At 42.6% G+C, this 17,160-nt stretch overlaps 2 protein-coding genes across 20 annotated transcripts in view; one reads left to right on the top strand and one right to left on the bottom strand.

Moving 5' to 3' along the window:
* Positions 1–9,342, bottom strand: part of DCAF5 (DDB1 and CUL4 associated factor 5) — a 70,944-nt gene extending 61,602 nt beyond the window's left edge. Inside the window, exon 1 of the mRNA XM_041395949.1 lies at positions 8,753–9,342. Coding sequence (XP_041251883.1) covers positions 8,753–9,338 — 586 coding nt within the window. The 5' untranslated portion in view covers positions 9,339–9,342. The remainder of the gene's footprint in view (positions 1–8,752) is intronic.
* Positions 9,303–17,160, top strand: part of EXD2 (exonuclease 3'-5' domain containing 2) — a 31,638-nt gene continuing 23,780 nt past the window's right edge. For 4 of the 19 annotated variants that reach the window (XM_041396112.1, XM_041396130.1, XM_041396139.1 and 1 more), the window contains exons 1-2: positions 9,634–9,767; positions 10,156–13,784. The gene's annotated coding sequence lies outside the window, so the exon portion shown is untranslated. The other 15 variants (XM_041396069.1, XM_041396049.1, XM_041396042.1 and 12 more) reach the window with 15 other exon arrangements.

The raw sequence follows: 17,160 nt of genomic DNA, 5'->3' as shown, positions 1-17,160 counted from the left end.
GACACCAGAAACATGCTGATTACAGTTAAAACATTTTACTTATTCTTTGCACAAGCAAAAGCCTAAACTCAGAGCCTTTTGAGCTGCTATCCAGAGGACAAAGGCATCAAAAGACAAAAAAAAAAAAAAAAAAAAAAAGAAACCAAAATTACTTTGCCTGCTGTTTACTTACAAAAAAGGTAAATGCATGAATAGATTTCATTACTACTGTTAATCAGATTTCTTAGAATTTTCACATCACGTGCTGCTATTAAGAAATTTTCCCGTGGAACTGAGTTATGTCCAACATCCTACAAGTAAACAGTGTCTCAGGCCTTGAGTCTCCTAACAGATTTTATGACACTTTGATAGACAGTACAACAGCATGTTATGATTACCCATGCTCCATGAAATTGCGCATTCCTCCTCCTGATTTTGTGCTTCACACATCAAACAAGAGTACATGATACAAAGATTTGTGATGCATTTGATAGCTACTAAGAACAAGTCAAATTTGATGGATCCAAAATCTCACAGTAATTTATGGTCAACTAAACTGATGGAAACTTATATTCCTTTCTGTCTAGAAATAGGAGAGATGAACTTGTAATAAGGAGGCATAGAAATACATGAGTGTTGAAACATATGACCACATGATGCAAGTTAAGATTAAGAAGTAACTGTCACACTGAGCATAACTACTTCCCAAAGCTGCCAACCACCATGTCATAATGTTATCACTACCTGAAAAACAATTTAAGCAACATTTAACACAGGTGAATGCCAACATTGCTTCTATCAGACTTCGTTTATTGCCTACTGTAAAAGACATTTCAGGGCAAAACATAGTAACATATTGTTGTTATTTGTTACCATAGCAAAGTAATTTGCAAAACCACTGCAGAAAGTCTACACATCCTCCTACCTAACAGCACAGCCATCTAGGCGTCTCACTTTAACAGTAAACTCATAATCATTTACACCAGCCACTGTCCAGATTAAAAAAAAAAAAAAAATCTATATAAAACAAGCATTACCGTGGTTCCCAACACACATACAGCATGGTAGGAGTAGGATAATTTGCAGCCTGGGCCGAAAATGTTTGATAGTGTGAAACATTTGTTACCACTACCTTCTATTTTATTTGTTACCACTACCTTCTATTTTATTTGTTACCACTACCTTCTATTTTATTTGTTACCACGACCTTCTATTTTATTTGTTACCACGACCTTCTATTTTATAAGTTCCTATACCTTAGTGCCTGTTTGCCTTCAAAACTACTTTTACTATTGAATACAAATGTCTCCCTCTTCCCAGACACCTAGATTTCCATGAAACTTTGGTGGTGGCACATTCCATATCTTAGGAGCTTTTAAATGCTCCTCACACTCATGCAGTGCTGTCCCTCCTCCATCTATGTATTCTCTATGTATTGTCTTTGGGAACTTCTACACCTGCTCACTCCTCAGTTTTATTCCTGTCATATCCCACTGAGACATAATAGTTTAACAAAATAATAACTTTACTGTGTTGAAAGTGTGTTCCCTTCTAATTCCAATTTAGCTATTCTAGAAATGCTTCTAACTCAAGGCCAGTTCTACCAGAAAGAAAAAGTTACCCAATGTGTTGAGCCACAGAGGATTTGTGGCAAACAAGACACTTCAGCAATCCCTACTCCCTCACACAAGAGAACAAGCAGTGAGCAGTGTTAAGTCACAGGAAAATAATACCCAAGAAAAGGCAAATCTTAAGTGACAGAAACCAGCAAATGCAATCTCCATCACCCAAACCTGACTCTTACCATAAGAGGGAAGAAAGGAAGGAGGTGCACATGTATGAGCAGGTATACAGGGGGAAAGTAAAGAAAATGTGAATATATAGTTTTTGTGCTCTGTAGAAAGGAACAATGATTCATCAGACACAAACTGCATACACATTACGCAACATAAGTTACAAGTCTGAGAATTACAGGAAACTTCAGGTCTGTAGGATTTGTTCTGTGCAGTAGATTGGCAAATGCAGACTAATTAAAATGCTCTGAAGCTATGGTGAATTCATTGTGCATGTACATCAACTCTACAACTGAAGCGGAAGCCACATTCTTAAAATAATATAGAGCATATACCAACAGCAACAGGTTCATCATATCTGGAAAACCTGGATACATGGCTTAATATTCAAATACCTTAGCAAAGCTCTACATGTGGATTTTCTGGAAATTGAAGATCCACAGAGAATTTGTAATTTTTCAGTCCATGATGTCAGAAACAGTAAGTTTGACACCTACAATGAGGAAATAGCTTCACTTTCATCTTATTCTGCAGATTCTGTTTATGACTGACAATTTGAAAAGTAAAAGTTTGTGTGACCCAGCTTAGAACTACACAATGCCATTCTACAATTATTTTTCAGAAAGGAATCACATTTAAAAAGATTTAATTAGTCAAGTACTTCAGTACTTGTTAAAGGAGCAGGGTCAAACCTGTAGAAACATTCAAAATCAAAGAGACACAGTAAGAGAAATTTATTTGTTTTAGACCTAAAATAGTTTGAAGGGGGCCAAAACATACACTTGCCAAAAGTAAATCTAGTCCAAACAGTATCTGTATAGTTCATGCATCACACTTGAGGCTCCTGTGTACTAACAGAAGCACTTCAAATTCATACCAGTCAGTACTGAAAAACTACAGTTTTAAAGTGCATTAACCTTGCTGGTTGTGGACAAAGCTCAAGACCACAATTCCCCTTTATCTCCCATATACCAGGTCCATTGCTAAAAGAACTTCCATGGCAAGAGGGCAATACTTCTAAATCATAATATGAAAGATCAGTCTTATCGCTTGTATCTACTTCAAAAGTTGCATGAACCACAGAAAGCAGGATTGGATGGTATTTCAAGCTGATCACTTAGTTGGCCTTGGCCAAAGGCAAAAGGCCAGGCTCTGTCAGAATTATTCCCAGAAGACAAGTCTCTAGTTTGCTCTTAAAAAAACACTGCTGAGGTAGATTTCATACCTGTCTAAGACAGCCAATTTCAGTTTTTCATTATCCTTGCCATTAGGCAGATTACCCTATTATACCAAGCCTGAGGGTGCAGTTTGACATGACATGTAATCCCACTCCCCCTTGCCACGTGCTCCTGCTACTTTCCTTCCATTGGATTCAGTGGCTGTTTATGCACAGGGTAAATTAAAGAAGTTGACCTGACAGAAAATCACCTGACAGACAAACAACCCCTCTCCACCTATTCTGTCCCCCATATCAAATGCTTCCATCATACCAGTTTCAGGCTTTAAATAACGAAAGTGCCACTGTGCAAACAATGGAGAAGAGAAATAAGTGAATGAGTTGCGGGATGAAAAGAATGTGCAAGATCAAACAGCACCCTAAAATCTTTCTTCCTATAATTTGAGACCATTTCTTCATCCTATTCCCAGTAGACAAAAAGAGTTTACAACTTCACATAATAATAACTGAAACCACCTTTATGCAGCTCAGGACTTGCATTTCTACTCAGCTGTTTTTTCTATAGACTAAATGGACCCCTTTCTTTCACCATTTCATTTTTCTAGGCCTCTGATCATTCTTCATGTCCTCCTCTGAATGTTCTCAGAAATTTGGGCACATCTTTCTCAACCAAAACTGAGCACAGCACTCCATTTGAGGCCCCAACAGCACCACAGCAGGTTGATGTCACACGCTATGTCATGTCTGATCATGTTTATGTTATGATATTTATGGATTTGGATCCTTTTCTACATGACTACGGGCTAGTCTCCATGGTGTATTTGTACAGTCAACCATTTTTATTCACGTGCTTTAGATTGTACTTGTCCCTCTCAAAACACGACATTTTTTCCCATGTAATATATCTTAATTAACTTGAAATTCTACTCCTATTCCCTGAAATTATTGCTGCCTGATCCTATCTTTCCTGAGAAATTTTATAATTTCTCAGACATTAATTAAAACAATTAAAACATGGTGTAGTAACTGAACCTAATATCCCTTCTCACACAGAATTCTACTTGATACAAACAGACTAAGATCAGAGCATCCCTCCTTAAAACATACTTAATAAACAATCCCCTTATTCAGAAGTAATGCTCCACAACTTTTGCTAAAGCCACCTCATTCCCCTGTTTTACGCTCATGCTCCTTCACATTTATGTAAAAACTGAATGACAGATGCATTTCCAATACTTTCTATCACCCTCAGAAATTTAGGATCTTAGAGCAGCTATTAACTCTTGCATTATCTGGTAGGAGGTAAAAAAAAAAAGCCAAGAGAAAATTACAGTACTTCCCAGAAGTTATCTGGAACATGCAGATTAAAATATGGGGAAAAAAAAAAAAAAAAAAGAAAAAAGTGGGAGGTTCTGATAAAGATACTCATGTTTGTAAAAGATAGCAGGCATGAAAAATGACAGTCAGATAAACAAACAGGAAAACATATCCACCAAACCTAAGGATGGAGAAAGTCTATTACACAGACCAAGTAAAGCTGAGTTTTAAGAAGTCAAAGTGCAGGAGATACTCGGCAAATGTGAGGGAAGCAGTTGGTTGCATACCATTGCATGGTGATTTTAATTTCCATGCATGGACAGTCACGTGTTTCTCAAACTGTTAAAAGAAAAAACCACTATCTAGTACATAAAGTGTTGCAAAGACACATTCTGCCCAATAGAACCTTTCAACTCCATCCAGAAGCAAGTTTTAACCAATTTCAACCCACTAAAACATTTTTATATGTTAAGATTTCCTCTTCCCTTGTGTCATTCTACAGGTAGTTTTTTTATGCTTGTCACATTACATCTTCTCCTGAGTGTCCACCTCCTCCTTCCAATTACGTCAATTTTTAAAATTCTTGTTCTTATGTCAGTCCCTTCTTCTAGCAGCCATGCTCCAAAAGATTAATCTCTGCCCTTCTTCCCCTCTATAAAGTGACACTGTTGAGGTGTCACACAGGCACAGAAAGAACCTCTAGACTGTCCTCCAATTCAATTTGTGGACCTCAACTTTTTAACTTTGAAACATGTTTAAGAACAAAAATAAATACTATTAAACATGTACTTTCCAACACAAGATTTAAAGAAGTTAAGATACCAAAAAGTTTCAAACATGCTTTCGGAGGGCCTGCTGAGGCTTGTCCACACCAAAGTTCTCTCCAAAATCCTAACAGGAAAATTATCTGTAACTGCAATACAAAGCCTGTTTAAGCAGTTTGAATTGTTTACTGAAACAGTAATCATTAGCCTTAACAGACTTGCTTCTGTGAGACACATTAAAAAAAAAAAAAAAAAAAAAAGAAAAAAGTGGGACACATACCCAAGGAAAGTATTCCAGCCAAGTGATGGGAACAGCACTAACCTGGATGCAGGCTAGTATTTCAATGGCGTTGGTGTAGCCACTATGAATGCACTGTACCAGCTGTACTTAAAACTGTTTTAACAATATTTAAGTTGTTAACAAGTCAATCAGCAAAAGCAGACTTCTCTAGGTTAAGAATATACATATTACTTAAGACTGAACAACTGAAAAGACTGCTCACACTCTCCCTTTTCATGCACTCCAGAATAGCTGTTAACTCTCCTAGTGCTATACATGCAGTTAGAAACACCCAACAGCTCATCCTTCTCTACACTGACTATTTTGAGGGATGACAGACCCTCATGCCACCAATTCTAAGGCTTTATCTGCATTTGGAAGTCTTTTGAAGCAAGTTTTCTACAAAACTTCAGAGTAGAGGCCACTTCCACCTTTCCTTTACCTTTCCTCATTGCTTTTCTTCCTGCTGTTGCTATTTCTCAGAGCTTTAGGATCAAGTGTGGCCTTTAAGAGGAGTGCTTTGAGTATAATTTTAATGAACCTTAGTCTTATAATGGCATGCAAATTAACAGAGTATCCATAAATATTTGTACTTTTAATTTCTTGTTTTTGACTGAAGCACATAGCTGTTGCTATGGCCCATAAAGCATTCTGGATATTATGGGCCTTAAAAATGAAAATTTTTAAGAAGAAAGCATAATTAGAGCTCTTCATTTTCTCAGGGCATCAGCAGAAGGTCAGACTTAAGGTAATCTGTTCTTGGTTGTCCCAAAGTTGTGCACTCCTAGCACATGTAATATATTTTTTGGGAGGGTAGAACTCTATTAGCATGTAAATGGAGGAAAACCTTACCCTTGTTGTGATACGGCACGAAATGATGACACAGACACTGCTGCTCTCGAGGGGAACAAAAAGGAAGAAGAAGAATAACTTTATTTTCTGACTCCAACATTTATAGTTTTCCAAAGGTGACAGTGGATTGGAGGGTGACAGTGCCACCTCTCCCTGAACATTCTGAAGCTCTATAACAAGTTAGGAAATTGAAAACTGGACATTGCTTGAAAGCATTCCTTTTACATGCACTTTTTAGATATCCACTAGATGTGAACTCTGCCTTCATTTTCTCACTGCACCTACCTTGATTCAGGCAGTTTGGACAGAATTAATTAAATTAAGAATAATATTAAATTAAGAATTAAATAAATTAAGAATTAAAAGTCCATTCCAGTCCTGGACTGTTTATGCTTACACCTAAAGAATGGATGTCAACATAGGTAAGTGCATTGATGATATGGCAAGACATAAAGTATATCCTGAGGCCTTCTTGAGCAAGAACAACAGAAAATACTAGTGGTGCTTCCATCACTTATTATGGAAAATAAAAAAAAGCAGACACACTTGAGCTCTCTGTAGCACTTTGTAAGTAAAAATACATCCCTCTACTTTCTACTGGAGAAGGACCAATACAAACCAGTATAATTAACAAGTGGGACAAACAGGAACTTCAGAATGGGTGAATCAGCATTCCCTTCCAATACACACTCATGTTTATATACATGTGTGTGTATGTATGTAGGTATACACACATATATTCATAAGCTAAATGGATGCATATCTCAGAAGCTGCATGTGCACAAAGATACAAGAATCCCTAACAGCAACACTGAGATCCTTCATTGACACTTCAGAAATCACTGGAAATATGCTTGAAGTTTCTTCAGGTAAGAATGTTAAATTTAGGAAGGTTTCAGTGTATCGGCTTCCACTCCATGTTTATACAGGGTTTCTATTCTGCCCTTGTTTAAAAGTAACCAGTCACAAAAACTTTTTATTGAATTCCCTTTGAAGTTATTACTGATACCATTGTGTGATACAGTTCACCTCTGCCCAGACACCACGGCAAGGCAGTACATTGCTCAGCCATGCCCCCATCACATTCCTCGGTAGTCCCTATCGCTGCTTAACGAGGTGGACAGGCAAAATCGAGGCCCTCGGTTAATAACCAGGTCAGCAACCCCCCGGCAAGCGAGACCACTCTCCACAAAGCTTCCAAGGACCTCTGCGATTCCCCCGAGGGCAGCTGCCCCACACGAGAGGGAACGGGCTTTTCCCGCTGCTGCCCGGCCCCTGGGGAGGGCCCTGTCGGCAGCCCCAGCCGCGGGAAGGGGGGACCGCTCCCTCCAGCCCCTTTCCCCGGGGGCGAGGGGCGGCCGGGACACAACGCCCCCCGACCGCGGCCTGCAATGGACACCGCGCTCGGCGGCCCTGCCCGGCCCGGGGCGGCGCGATGCGAGCGGTCCCTCCGGGGCCGGCAGCTCCCTCCTCGCCGCTCCAAGGTCTCTGCCCCCTCGCAGAGGAGCGCGGGGTCCCAGGGCTTGGCGGGAGAAGAGCGCCGCGACCCCTCAGCGCCCGAGCCCCCGGGGCGCCGCGGGCGGGATCGGCCCGCGATTCCCCGGCCTGTCGCTAAGAGCCGCCCGAGGAGACCGCGGCCTGCAGCGCCCGGCCAGGCCCCGGCCTCAAGTTGCCTCCTTCCCCTGCCACCCCTCGGAGCCCGGAGGCGGGGAAGCAGGAAGAGGCACCTGCGCCAAGCGCTGCTGGGGTGGGGGGAGGCGGTCAGCCGGCCGCCGAGCCCCGCAGCCCCTCCCTGGCTGGGGGTGCAGAACCTTTCCCCGTCCTCGGTGTCGCAGCTGATGTCAAGCCCTCGCCTCCCGCCCACCTGACAGCATCCCCCACCCCTATGGCTCCCTCAGCCCCGGGCAGGCAACAGAGGGGACCTTAAGCCAAAAACCGTCACCACAAATATATCCCCCTCTTTCACAAACGCGCCCTACAAGGGGAGGGAGGAGGAACAAAACAAAACCCGACTCCCCTCCCCCAAAAGAAGATGGGGCGGGGGTGGCCCCAAAGTGACCAGTCCCTCGATTAAACCGATCCGGTTCCCGCCCGATGCCGAGCGGTAGTGCAGCCCCCCCGGCCAAACTCGGGGCCGCCGCCCGCCCCCGGCAGCGATTGCTGACCCCCGGCCCGGGGCAAGGCGCTGACAAATGTCACCCGGTGCCCACAATGAGCGCCGCGGGGATGCTTCTTCTCCCCTCGTCGTCCCCCCAAAATAAGAAAATCCTCTTTTAAGAGGAAAGACACGCGAGCCATCAAATAAAAGGGCACCCCTAGCTCCCACCCCCAGCGCCCGGGAAACACTCTCGTAAAAACTTTGACCAAGGCTCCCCCCCCCCGATAATAGTAGAATTTAAAACCTGTCAACCATTTTAGATCCCTACTTGAGAAAACATCATTCCCGGGCACCGGTGGATTTGGCAAACGGCTCTGAGCAGCGCTGCCGCGGCTTCCCTCCCCCGGGCCGCAGGGGAGGCGGCCGGGGAGGCAGATGCTTCCTGGGGAGGGGGTGGCGGGAGGGGGCGAGGGACGGGAGCGTTCGCTTTACCTGAGACCAGCCACTGGCCTCCATTGTTGGAGAATTCAATGGCATTGACACAGCCGAAGTGGCCCAGGAGGTCCTTCTTGTAGAGGTTCCTGCAGCCCCGCAGGCGTCTTCGTTGGAAGTCTTGGGTGAGCAGGGGGTCCCCCTCCAAGCCCCGCTGGGACAGGAACCCCACCACCGACCGCATGCTGCCCCCCCGGCTGCCTCTCCTCCTCATGCTGCCGCCTGCGCCGCCCCCCGCCGCTCCTTCCCCCGCCGCCCCTTCCCCCGCCGCCGCCTCCCCTCCCCCGCTTCCCCCCTTGTTATGGTTATGATGATTTTTCTTTAGCCAGCCATGGCAGAGAGGTGTTAGACACTCCGCCGCTTCCTGATCCCGCTGGCTCCTCCCCGCTTCCCTCAGCAGCTGATCCTCAGCTGCAGCCCGCGCCTCCCGGCCCGGCTCTAGCGTGGCGCCGCCGCCGGTTAACTCGCCGCTGGAGCGGCGCGGGGGGACAGGCACACTCGCCCCTGCGGGGACGGTAACGTTCGCCACTCCGGGGACCGACGGACGCGTTCGCCACTCCAAAGACTTCCTGGGGCAAGGACACATTCGCCGCCGCGGGAACTTGCAGGGGGCCGGACACACTCGCCGCTCCGGGGACCTTTTGGGGGAAGGATACGGTCGCCACTCGGAGGACCTGCCGGGGAACGGGTACGCCCGTGACTCGGAGGAGCCGCGGGAGGACGCGTCCCGCCACCGCTCGGCCGGCCCGGCTGAGTGGCCTGTGCCGCCTGCAGCCCCGCGGCCGGCGGGGAGGCGGCGGCGGGCGGGCAGGTGCTCCCGCGGAGCGGTGAGTGGGAAGGCAGCGCTCCGGAGCCGCGGCCGGCCCGCCTTGAGGCAACGGGCGACGCACCGGAGGGAAGATGAGAGGAAAAACAGCCCAAGTGCGAGGGCGTTTTGCAGTGGGGCTTGTCCTCTGTAAATGCTGAGTGATTTCTACGGGAATTCAAAGCATTATGGCTTTAGAATTTAGTTTGGGTTTGTTTGTTTTTTGTTGTTGTTTTTTTTTTTTTTTTTTTTTTTTTTTTTTTTTTTTTTTTTTTTTTTTTTTTTTTTTTTTTTTGTTATTGTTGTGGTTGTTTTCTCTATGATAGTTATTATGGGTTTCATAGCTTCCTCTCTCCTGCTCCTTCCCGAGTAACACTGAAAACAGGAGGGTTGCCCCATCACAAGGGAGCCAGTAGACCCTTCTGCAGCCCTTGGAAGACTGCTCAAAGTACAAATTAATTTTCTTCTCTTACCCTGCAGTGTCAACTCCAAAACATTGCTGGCTAACCAGGTGGAAGTGACCTGTGTTGTCTTTCACTGTTTAACAATACCCCAGCATTTACCTTACTGGAATAAGAATATCTTTTCTCTTTCACAGGACCCTGTACATCTCAGGTAACATCTGATACCACATCAGGTGACAGGAGTGCCATTCAAAGGGTGATGTCCCTGAGGTGCTGCACAGACCCCCAGTGCCACCTTGCAGCTGACTGCATGCTGCCTGTGCACAAAATGAGCAGCTTGAAACTTTCAGGTCTGTATTTCCTCATGGCATCAGTACCTAGGGAAGATACAGTTTTCAGAAGGTGAGAGGAATTAGCCTGACCATCCTGGCCATCTTTGTGTAGCACTGCATCTGCTGGGAATTAGGAGTCTTGAAACTTTAAAATAAGCTGGGGAGGAAAACCCTCCCTGACATAAACTGTGCTGTGGCAAGGTGACTGAGTACTCATAGACTGCTGCCATATTCCGGTGGCACTTTTCCATAGAAATAGAAATTATTTCATTATAAAAAGTCAGTTAAGTACTTTGGGCTTCTTCTTGGTTAAGATTATAGGAAGAGCACCAAATCCTGCATAGACCAAGCTTTTTATTTGACAACAATATAGCCTGAATTTTAACATATAACAAAAGTAAATAAAAACTTTCTCTTCTAATTGGGAATAAAAAAAGAATGTAAAAAGTTACATTAACATCATTAACATTTGCAATTAACAATGCTTCACAACTGAAGTGAAAACAAAGCAATTAATCTCTTCTCATCTGAACTGTACATAAGGATGTTTTCTAGTTAGAGTTGTTGATGGCCAACTACTGCAATGTAACATATCTAGTTACCCCCAATATAGAGAGGCAACGACTCTGTCCATCATGGTTTGTGTTTATTGTCTTAGATTCAGACACAGGTAAGCTTCAGACATTGCTATAAAATCATATTTTATATCTTTGTTGTTTGCATGCCATGACATTCTGCACTATTACAATTATATCAGAAACTGTTGCTCACTCAGCAAGATTTCACTTTTTCCCCTTTCCTAAAATATTGTTCAGGTTGAATACCTTTGAGTACCTTTTGTTTCTGTACTGAAATAATTATGCAATATAATAAATCTCCACTGCTTTTTCTTCACATTCTGGATCCAGTCTCTAGGAAAGCTGTGTACTTAAATGGTTTTGCATAGAAATAAAACTATTTCCTAAGCCCCCAGTTCCAGGATTTTTCAGAAATATTTAACTGAGTTTGTTTTTGTTTTGTTGGGGTTTTTCTGCTTGTTTGTTTTTGTGGTGTTTTTAAAATCACATTTCTAAGCAGTCAGAATTTAAAAGAAAAATAATAGCAGACTGTCAATCTGTTCTGTTCAATGACATGACCATATAGGTTAAAAAACAGTACTGGTAAGCATTCTTTTCACTCTCTTGATTCCTTTCTTTCAACTAATTTTGAGTATAACACCTAAGGAAGTTACCATAGCCTGTACAGGTAATATCTTCCTGGAAAATGACCAGTGTCTATGTTAATAAAGCCAGAGTGCTGTTATCTCTCCAAAGCACATGCACTCTTGTCCTGAGTCATACTGAAGTAGCATCAGTGAAGCATCTTTGTCTCCTTTAATGGGAACATTCTGCAGCTTGCAATGGAATCGATGTACTGGCAGTAGTTAGTCAAACAGATCAAACTTCATCAGGTTGCTGTTCTGGGGGACATGTTAGCATGGGGGTGCTGTACCGAGACTGGTTGTCACAGACCAAATTGGATCGAGCCTGGCCAGACTCAAAGGGCACAGGCAGCCAGAGTCTGTCTGCACACACTGCTTGAGCTGCCTAATTCTGTAGCGTGTTCACAGTCTCCTCCATGTCTCAAAAGCAGCATGAAATCAAGCACAACAAATGTTTTACCTGGAATTTCAACAAGTAAGCAACAGAGTGGAGGAGTTAAGTGGAAAGGAAATGGAGATAATGAACAGGGGAGTGACTTGCTGTAGATGCCCTTGGAAATGAAGGTAAGTAAATAATGTTTGATGCAATACAGAAGAGGGAACTAGAAGAATCCTTAAAATAGAGAAGCGATGTGGTTAGAGTAATGATCTATGTAAACAATCTTGGGTTGCAGTTTCAGAGTTCTTAATTCCAAGGTTGTGCAGAGCTCAGTCTCTCAGCAGTACTAAATTGATCTGGATGAGATATGGCCATGGTGTCACATTACTCTCATATTAGCTTCTGTCCATGCTACAGATTTTTTGTTCTGCCTCTGGAAGGACTGACAATAACTGATTGGGGTTTACTGTCTACTGGTACAAAGTTATCCCTTCAACATTTTTGTGAAAAAAATTGAATTGGGAGAATCAGTTAAATTGCATTTGTTGTTTCCATTTGATGGCTGTGGTCATTAATTTGATCATTAATATGAGGCCTACAGTCAGCTTTGCTCTGTTGTCAGACTTTGGCATTTCCATTGGTCAATGGCTGTTGTGTTAGGAGCTGTGTTGATTAATACTGGAGGGAGAGGTATTAGGGCAGTCTTTATATATCAGCAAGAGAACAAGGGTCTTAGCTGCAAGGATGTTTTGGAGGGCTGTTTTGGAGCTGCCACATGGAAGTATATACCCTAGGTGCTAGGATCTACAAAGACATTTCAGTCAGACCTGACGGTTGACAAACAAGCTTGAGTGGCAGATAAACTGGTGATGCTATCCACGGATACTCACAAAGAAGATAATAAGAGGGCTTTCAGGGAAGAGTTCTAGCTCTGCTGAGCTCTAATTTCCTGCTAGTCATTCACAGAAGAGAGAAGACTGTTTTGAGTTTGGACAGGGGGAGGTATCTCATCTGAAATACAAATAAATTAATATCTCTCTGCAGATGATTTATGGATCTGCTCCTTCCCGAGTGCTAATTCAGAGATAATGTAGGAGGGTAACAGAAGACCAAGGATACAGTTCTCTGAGAGTCTGTCAAACACTAGGAAGTCTTAAATAGGTAAAAAGTATTTAAGTGAAGCATGATTGATTGTGTCAGGCGAGAAAGGATGACATTTAAACACTCTTTTTGGGGTACTGTTGAACCTTTGATTGGCTTTGGTTAATCCAGAGTGGAAACTGAGAAGTTTGGACACTGGTAGTTGGATGTCTATGGAGTGAGTCAGAGAGAGTGAATGTGTAATTAGGAAAGTGGAGCTGAGTCAAGGCTTTTATTAATTTGTTTATTTATACCAATATTTTTTATTTTTGAGGGGCAATAGAAAGGGGAAACCAAGAAGACTACATAATATTTTGGCCATATCATTTTTTAAAAAATAATTTTGCTTGTGTAATTTATTCGCTTTAGTGAAAATTTGGTGGCTGCTGGGCTTTTCTTCTTTTGCTTACTTTAATGGACCAGAAAGGTAGGAAAACCAAGGATTTTTTTTCTCAAATATCTCCCCTTGGGGCTTGCTGTTCTGCTATGCAGGTTTAACATGCAGATAAGCCAATCTAATGATTTGTGACCACTGAAAGGTGGCTCTGTGTTCTGTCCCTTTCTTTGTGCTGATGCTGCTACTTACTGGACCTGCTTGTCTGCCATGTGTTTATTTGGCTCATGGAAATGTCCCAAGGAATGCCAAAATCAGCACAAGCTAGTCTGGAGTGCCCAGCTGGGAGATGAGTTTTGGAGATGGGGGATGTCATATTCTTAGCAGCCATAAACAGTGAGGCTGACTCAGAGTGCCTTCTGGACTGAACTACCGGGGTAAGCTAAGCAGCTCTCCAAGAAATGGAATTGTGAAATTCATCTCTATTTCTATATAAGCAATGAAAAGAGTTGGCAATTAAGGAAGAAATACATTGATGATGATTGATGTTAATACAACTCATCCTCATGGGATTATCTGGCATTTTACACCTCTGAGTTTTTTTCAGATTCTTTGCAAAACCTGCAAACTCTGTCAGATCCCTTCACTGAGCTACCACTGACTCATCTTTTGGCTTAAGATGTAGTTTCACTGAGATCTGGCTGTATGATGAGTTAGTACCAGGAGTTAAACCAGAAGAAAACCCAGTTTTTTGCTGTGCTAGCTTTCTGCTCACTTAATTCCTTGAATCAAGCAGGCACCAGTATTTGCAGAATTGAGACTGAAGAAGAATGCAGACAGGGAGAAGGAGGAAGCAGAGTTGCCTTTTCAACAGAAGCTAAACCTTCCATCCACCTTGTTGCAGTGTGAGACCCCATCTTTAGGATGAGGCTTCAGTAGATTGAAAATGCTCTCATTCTGACTTCTTGAGGAAAGAAACTCTACTGCCTTCCTGATATCAACCCTCTTGAAACAAACCCTGCTCAAAATGGCTTGTTTGCATATGTAGTCATGGTGTTACCAGCACCGACAGAAGGAAGATAAATCACATTAGGAGTTGAAATGTGAGTTTTGCTTTTTTCTGTAGCTTGGGATGGGCCCCAAGGAGAGTGTTATTAATGAGCTAGTGGGGACTACATGCAGCTCTCTGCTCATTGTCTGCTACCAGCAATTTAAGTCTTCACTGGAGCCTCTCTCCTTTGATATTCCACAATCATTGATTTTCCTTTGAACACTGACTCATTTACCCTAGTCTTCTCCCTCCTAAAGGATGAGCTAATGTCATTATAAAAATAATTCTTTTTTCTGTGATCAGCAGAACAAGTGAAGCCTGGTTTCCTATGGATTTGTCCTGATGTGGTATTGCTGTGTGGATTCTCATATGTATACTAAGCAGTGTCTGCACATGCTTACCATTTTATCAGGACCTGTTTCGTCCATTTGGCTTTGCATTTCACTTGTTACCTTTGTACAAATTTAGATGGAATTTAGCAATGGTTTAAACATGCTTTTTTGGCAAGGAAAGCAGGGGAAGTAATGGGACCCAGAGGCAGCAACACCAACATAGAGTAATTTCATAAGCCTTCTTTCCTTGGGAAATCAGGCTAAAAATTAGTCTTTTGACAGAGACCTCTGCAGAGATCTCATGTCAGGCTACAGACACAGAAAGTAAATGTTGCTATTTACCATGCTTCCAGTTACCTGCTGTAACAGGTTTCTTATAAGTAAGGCTAAGCCAGCACTTGGTGTTTACTCACTTGGTTATCTTCTCATCTTCAGCAATGTCCCTATCAGGTTTTGGGAACTTGTGGTTTGTTTGGTTTTGGTTTGGCTTTTTCATTTTGTTTTGGTTTTTTGAGTGTTTGTTTGTTGGTTACATTGATGATGATTGATGTTAATACAACTCATCCTCATGGGATTATCTGGCATTTTACACCTCTGAGTTTTTTTCAGATTCTTTGCAAAACCTGCAAACTCTGTCAGATCCCTTCACTGAGCTACCACTGACTCATCTTTTGGCTTAAGATGTAGTTTCACTGAGATCTGGCTGTATGATGAGTTAGTACCAGGAGTTAAACCAGAAGAAAACCCAGTTTTTTGCTGTGCTAGCTTTCTGCTCACTTAATTCCTTGAATCAAGCAGGCACCAGTATTTGCAGAATTGAGACTGAAGAAGAATGCAGACAGGGAGAAGGAGGAAGCAGAGTTGCCTTTTCAACAGAAGCTAAACCTTCCATCCACCTTGTTGCAGTGTGAGACCCCATCTTTAGGATGAGGCTTCAGTAGATTGAAACTGCTCTCATTCTGACTTCTTGAGGAAAGAAACTCTACTGCCTTCCTGATATCAACCCTGTTGAAACAAACCCTGCTCAAAATGGCTTGTTTGCATATGTAGTCATGGTGTTACCAGCACCGACAGAAGGAAGATAAATCACATTAGGAGTTGAAATGTGAGTTTTGCTTTTTTCTGTAGCTTGGGATGGGCCCCAAGGAGAGTGTTATTAATGAGCTAGTGGGGACTACATGCAGCTCTCTGCTCATTGTCTGCTACCAGCAATTTAAGTCTTCACTGGAGCCTCTCTCCTTTGATATTCCACAATCATTGATTTTCCTTTGAACACTGACTCATTTACCCTAGTCTTCTCCCTCCTAAAGGATGAGCTAATGTCATTATAAAAATAATTCTTTTTTCTGTGATCAGCAGAACAAGTGAAGCCTGGTTTCCTATGGATTTGTCCTGATGTGGTATTGCTGTGTGGATTCTCATATGTATACTAAGCAGTGTCTGCATTTTATCAGTGACAGCTTTATCAGGACCTGTTTCGTCCATTTGGCTTTGCATTTCACTTGTTACCTTTGTACAAATTTAGATGGAATTTAGCAATGGTTTAAACATGCTTTTTTGGCAAGGAAAGCAGGGGAAGTAATGGGACCCAGAGGCAGCAACACCAACATAGAGTAATTTCATAAGCCTTCTTTCCTTGGGAAATCAGGCTAAAAATTAGTCTTTTGACAGAGACCTCTGCAGAGATCTCATGTCAGGCTACAGACACAGAAAGTAAATGTTGCTATTTACCATGCTTCCAGTTACCTGCTGTAACAGGTTTCTTATAAGTAAGGCTAAGCCAGCACTTGGTGTTTACTCACTTGGTTATCTTCTCATCTTCAGCAATGTCCCTATCAGGTTTTGGGAACTTGTGGTTTGTTTGGTTTTGGTTTGGCTTTTTCATTTTGTTTTGGTTTTTTGAGTGTTTGTTTGTTGGTTTGGTTTTTTTTTGTTTGTTTGTTGTTGTTGTTGTTGTTTTTTGCCAGAATGCATTCATGCATAAGTTGATTTCATTTATTTTTAATTTAATCCTTATAGTTGAATAAATGGCTAGGTAGGTATAAGACAAGCTGTTAAAGAGACTTGTGGCTTACAGGACTCTGTAATTTCAGTGATGCCATGAAAAATAAAGGTTTTAAATGCAAGCAGGGATAAAATCCTCTTACTTGGTAAAAAGCTAGCATCTTCTCTGTGAGATTTTCACTGTGAAGTAAATATTGGGGTATTTTATTGCATTTTTCTCTATGGTAACTTTACACTTCTATTACTTTAGAAACTAAAAGAAACAATTCATTTGCAGATTTGTTCAGTATTTTGTGGTTATCTTGAGCTCTGACAGAGTTCTCTTAAGGATGCCTTGCCTACCTTACAGTAGGGCAGCTGGATCCTGGAGCCCAGCTGTATCATCTTCTTGGCTCTTTTTCTAATCTCTTGGGCCTTGAAATGTCT

This window comes from Onychostruthus taczanowskii, unplaced genomic scaffold, assembly GCF_017590055.1.
Source record: "Onychostruthus taczanowskii isolate IOZ18803 unplaced genomic scaffold, ASM1759005v1 scaffold1, whole genome shotgun sequence".
Classification (NCBI taxonomy): domain Eukaryota; kingdom Metazoa; phylum Chordata; class Aves; order Passeriformes; family Passeridae; genus Onychostruthus; species Onychostruthus taczanowskii.
The sequence above is the reverse complement of the archived record's forward strand: the minus strand, read 5'-3'. Positions and strand labels throughout refer to the sequence as shown.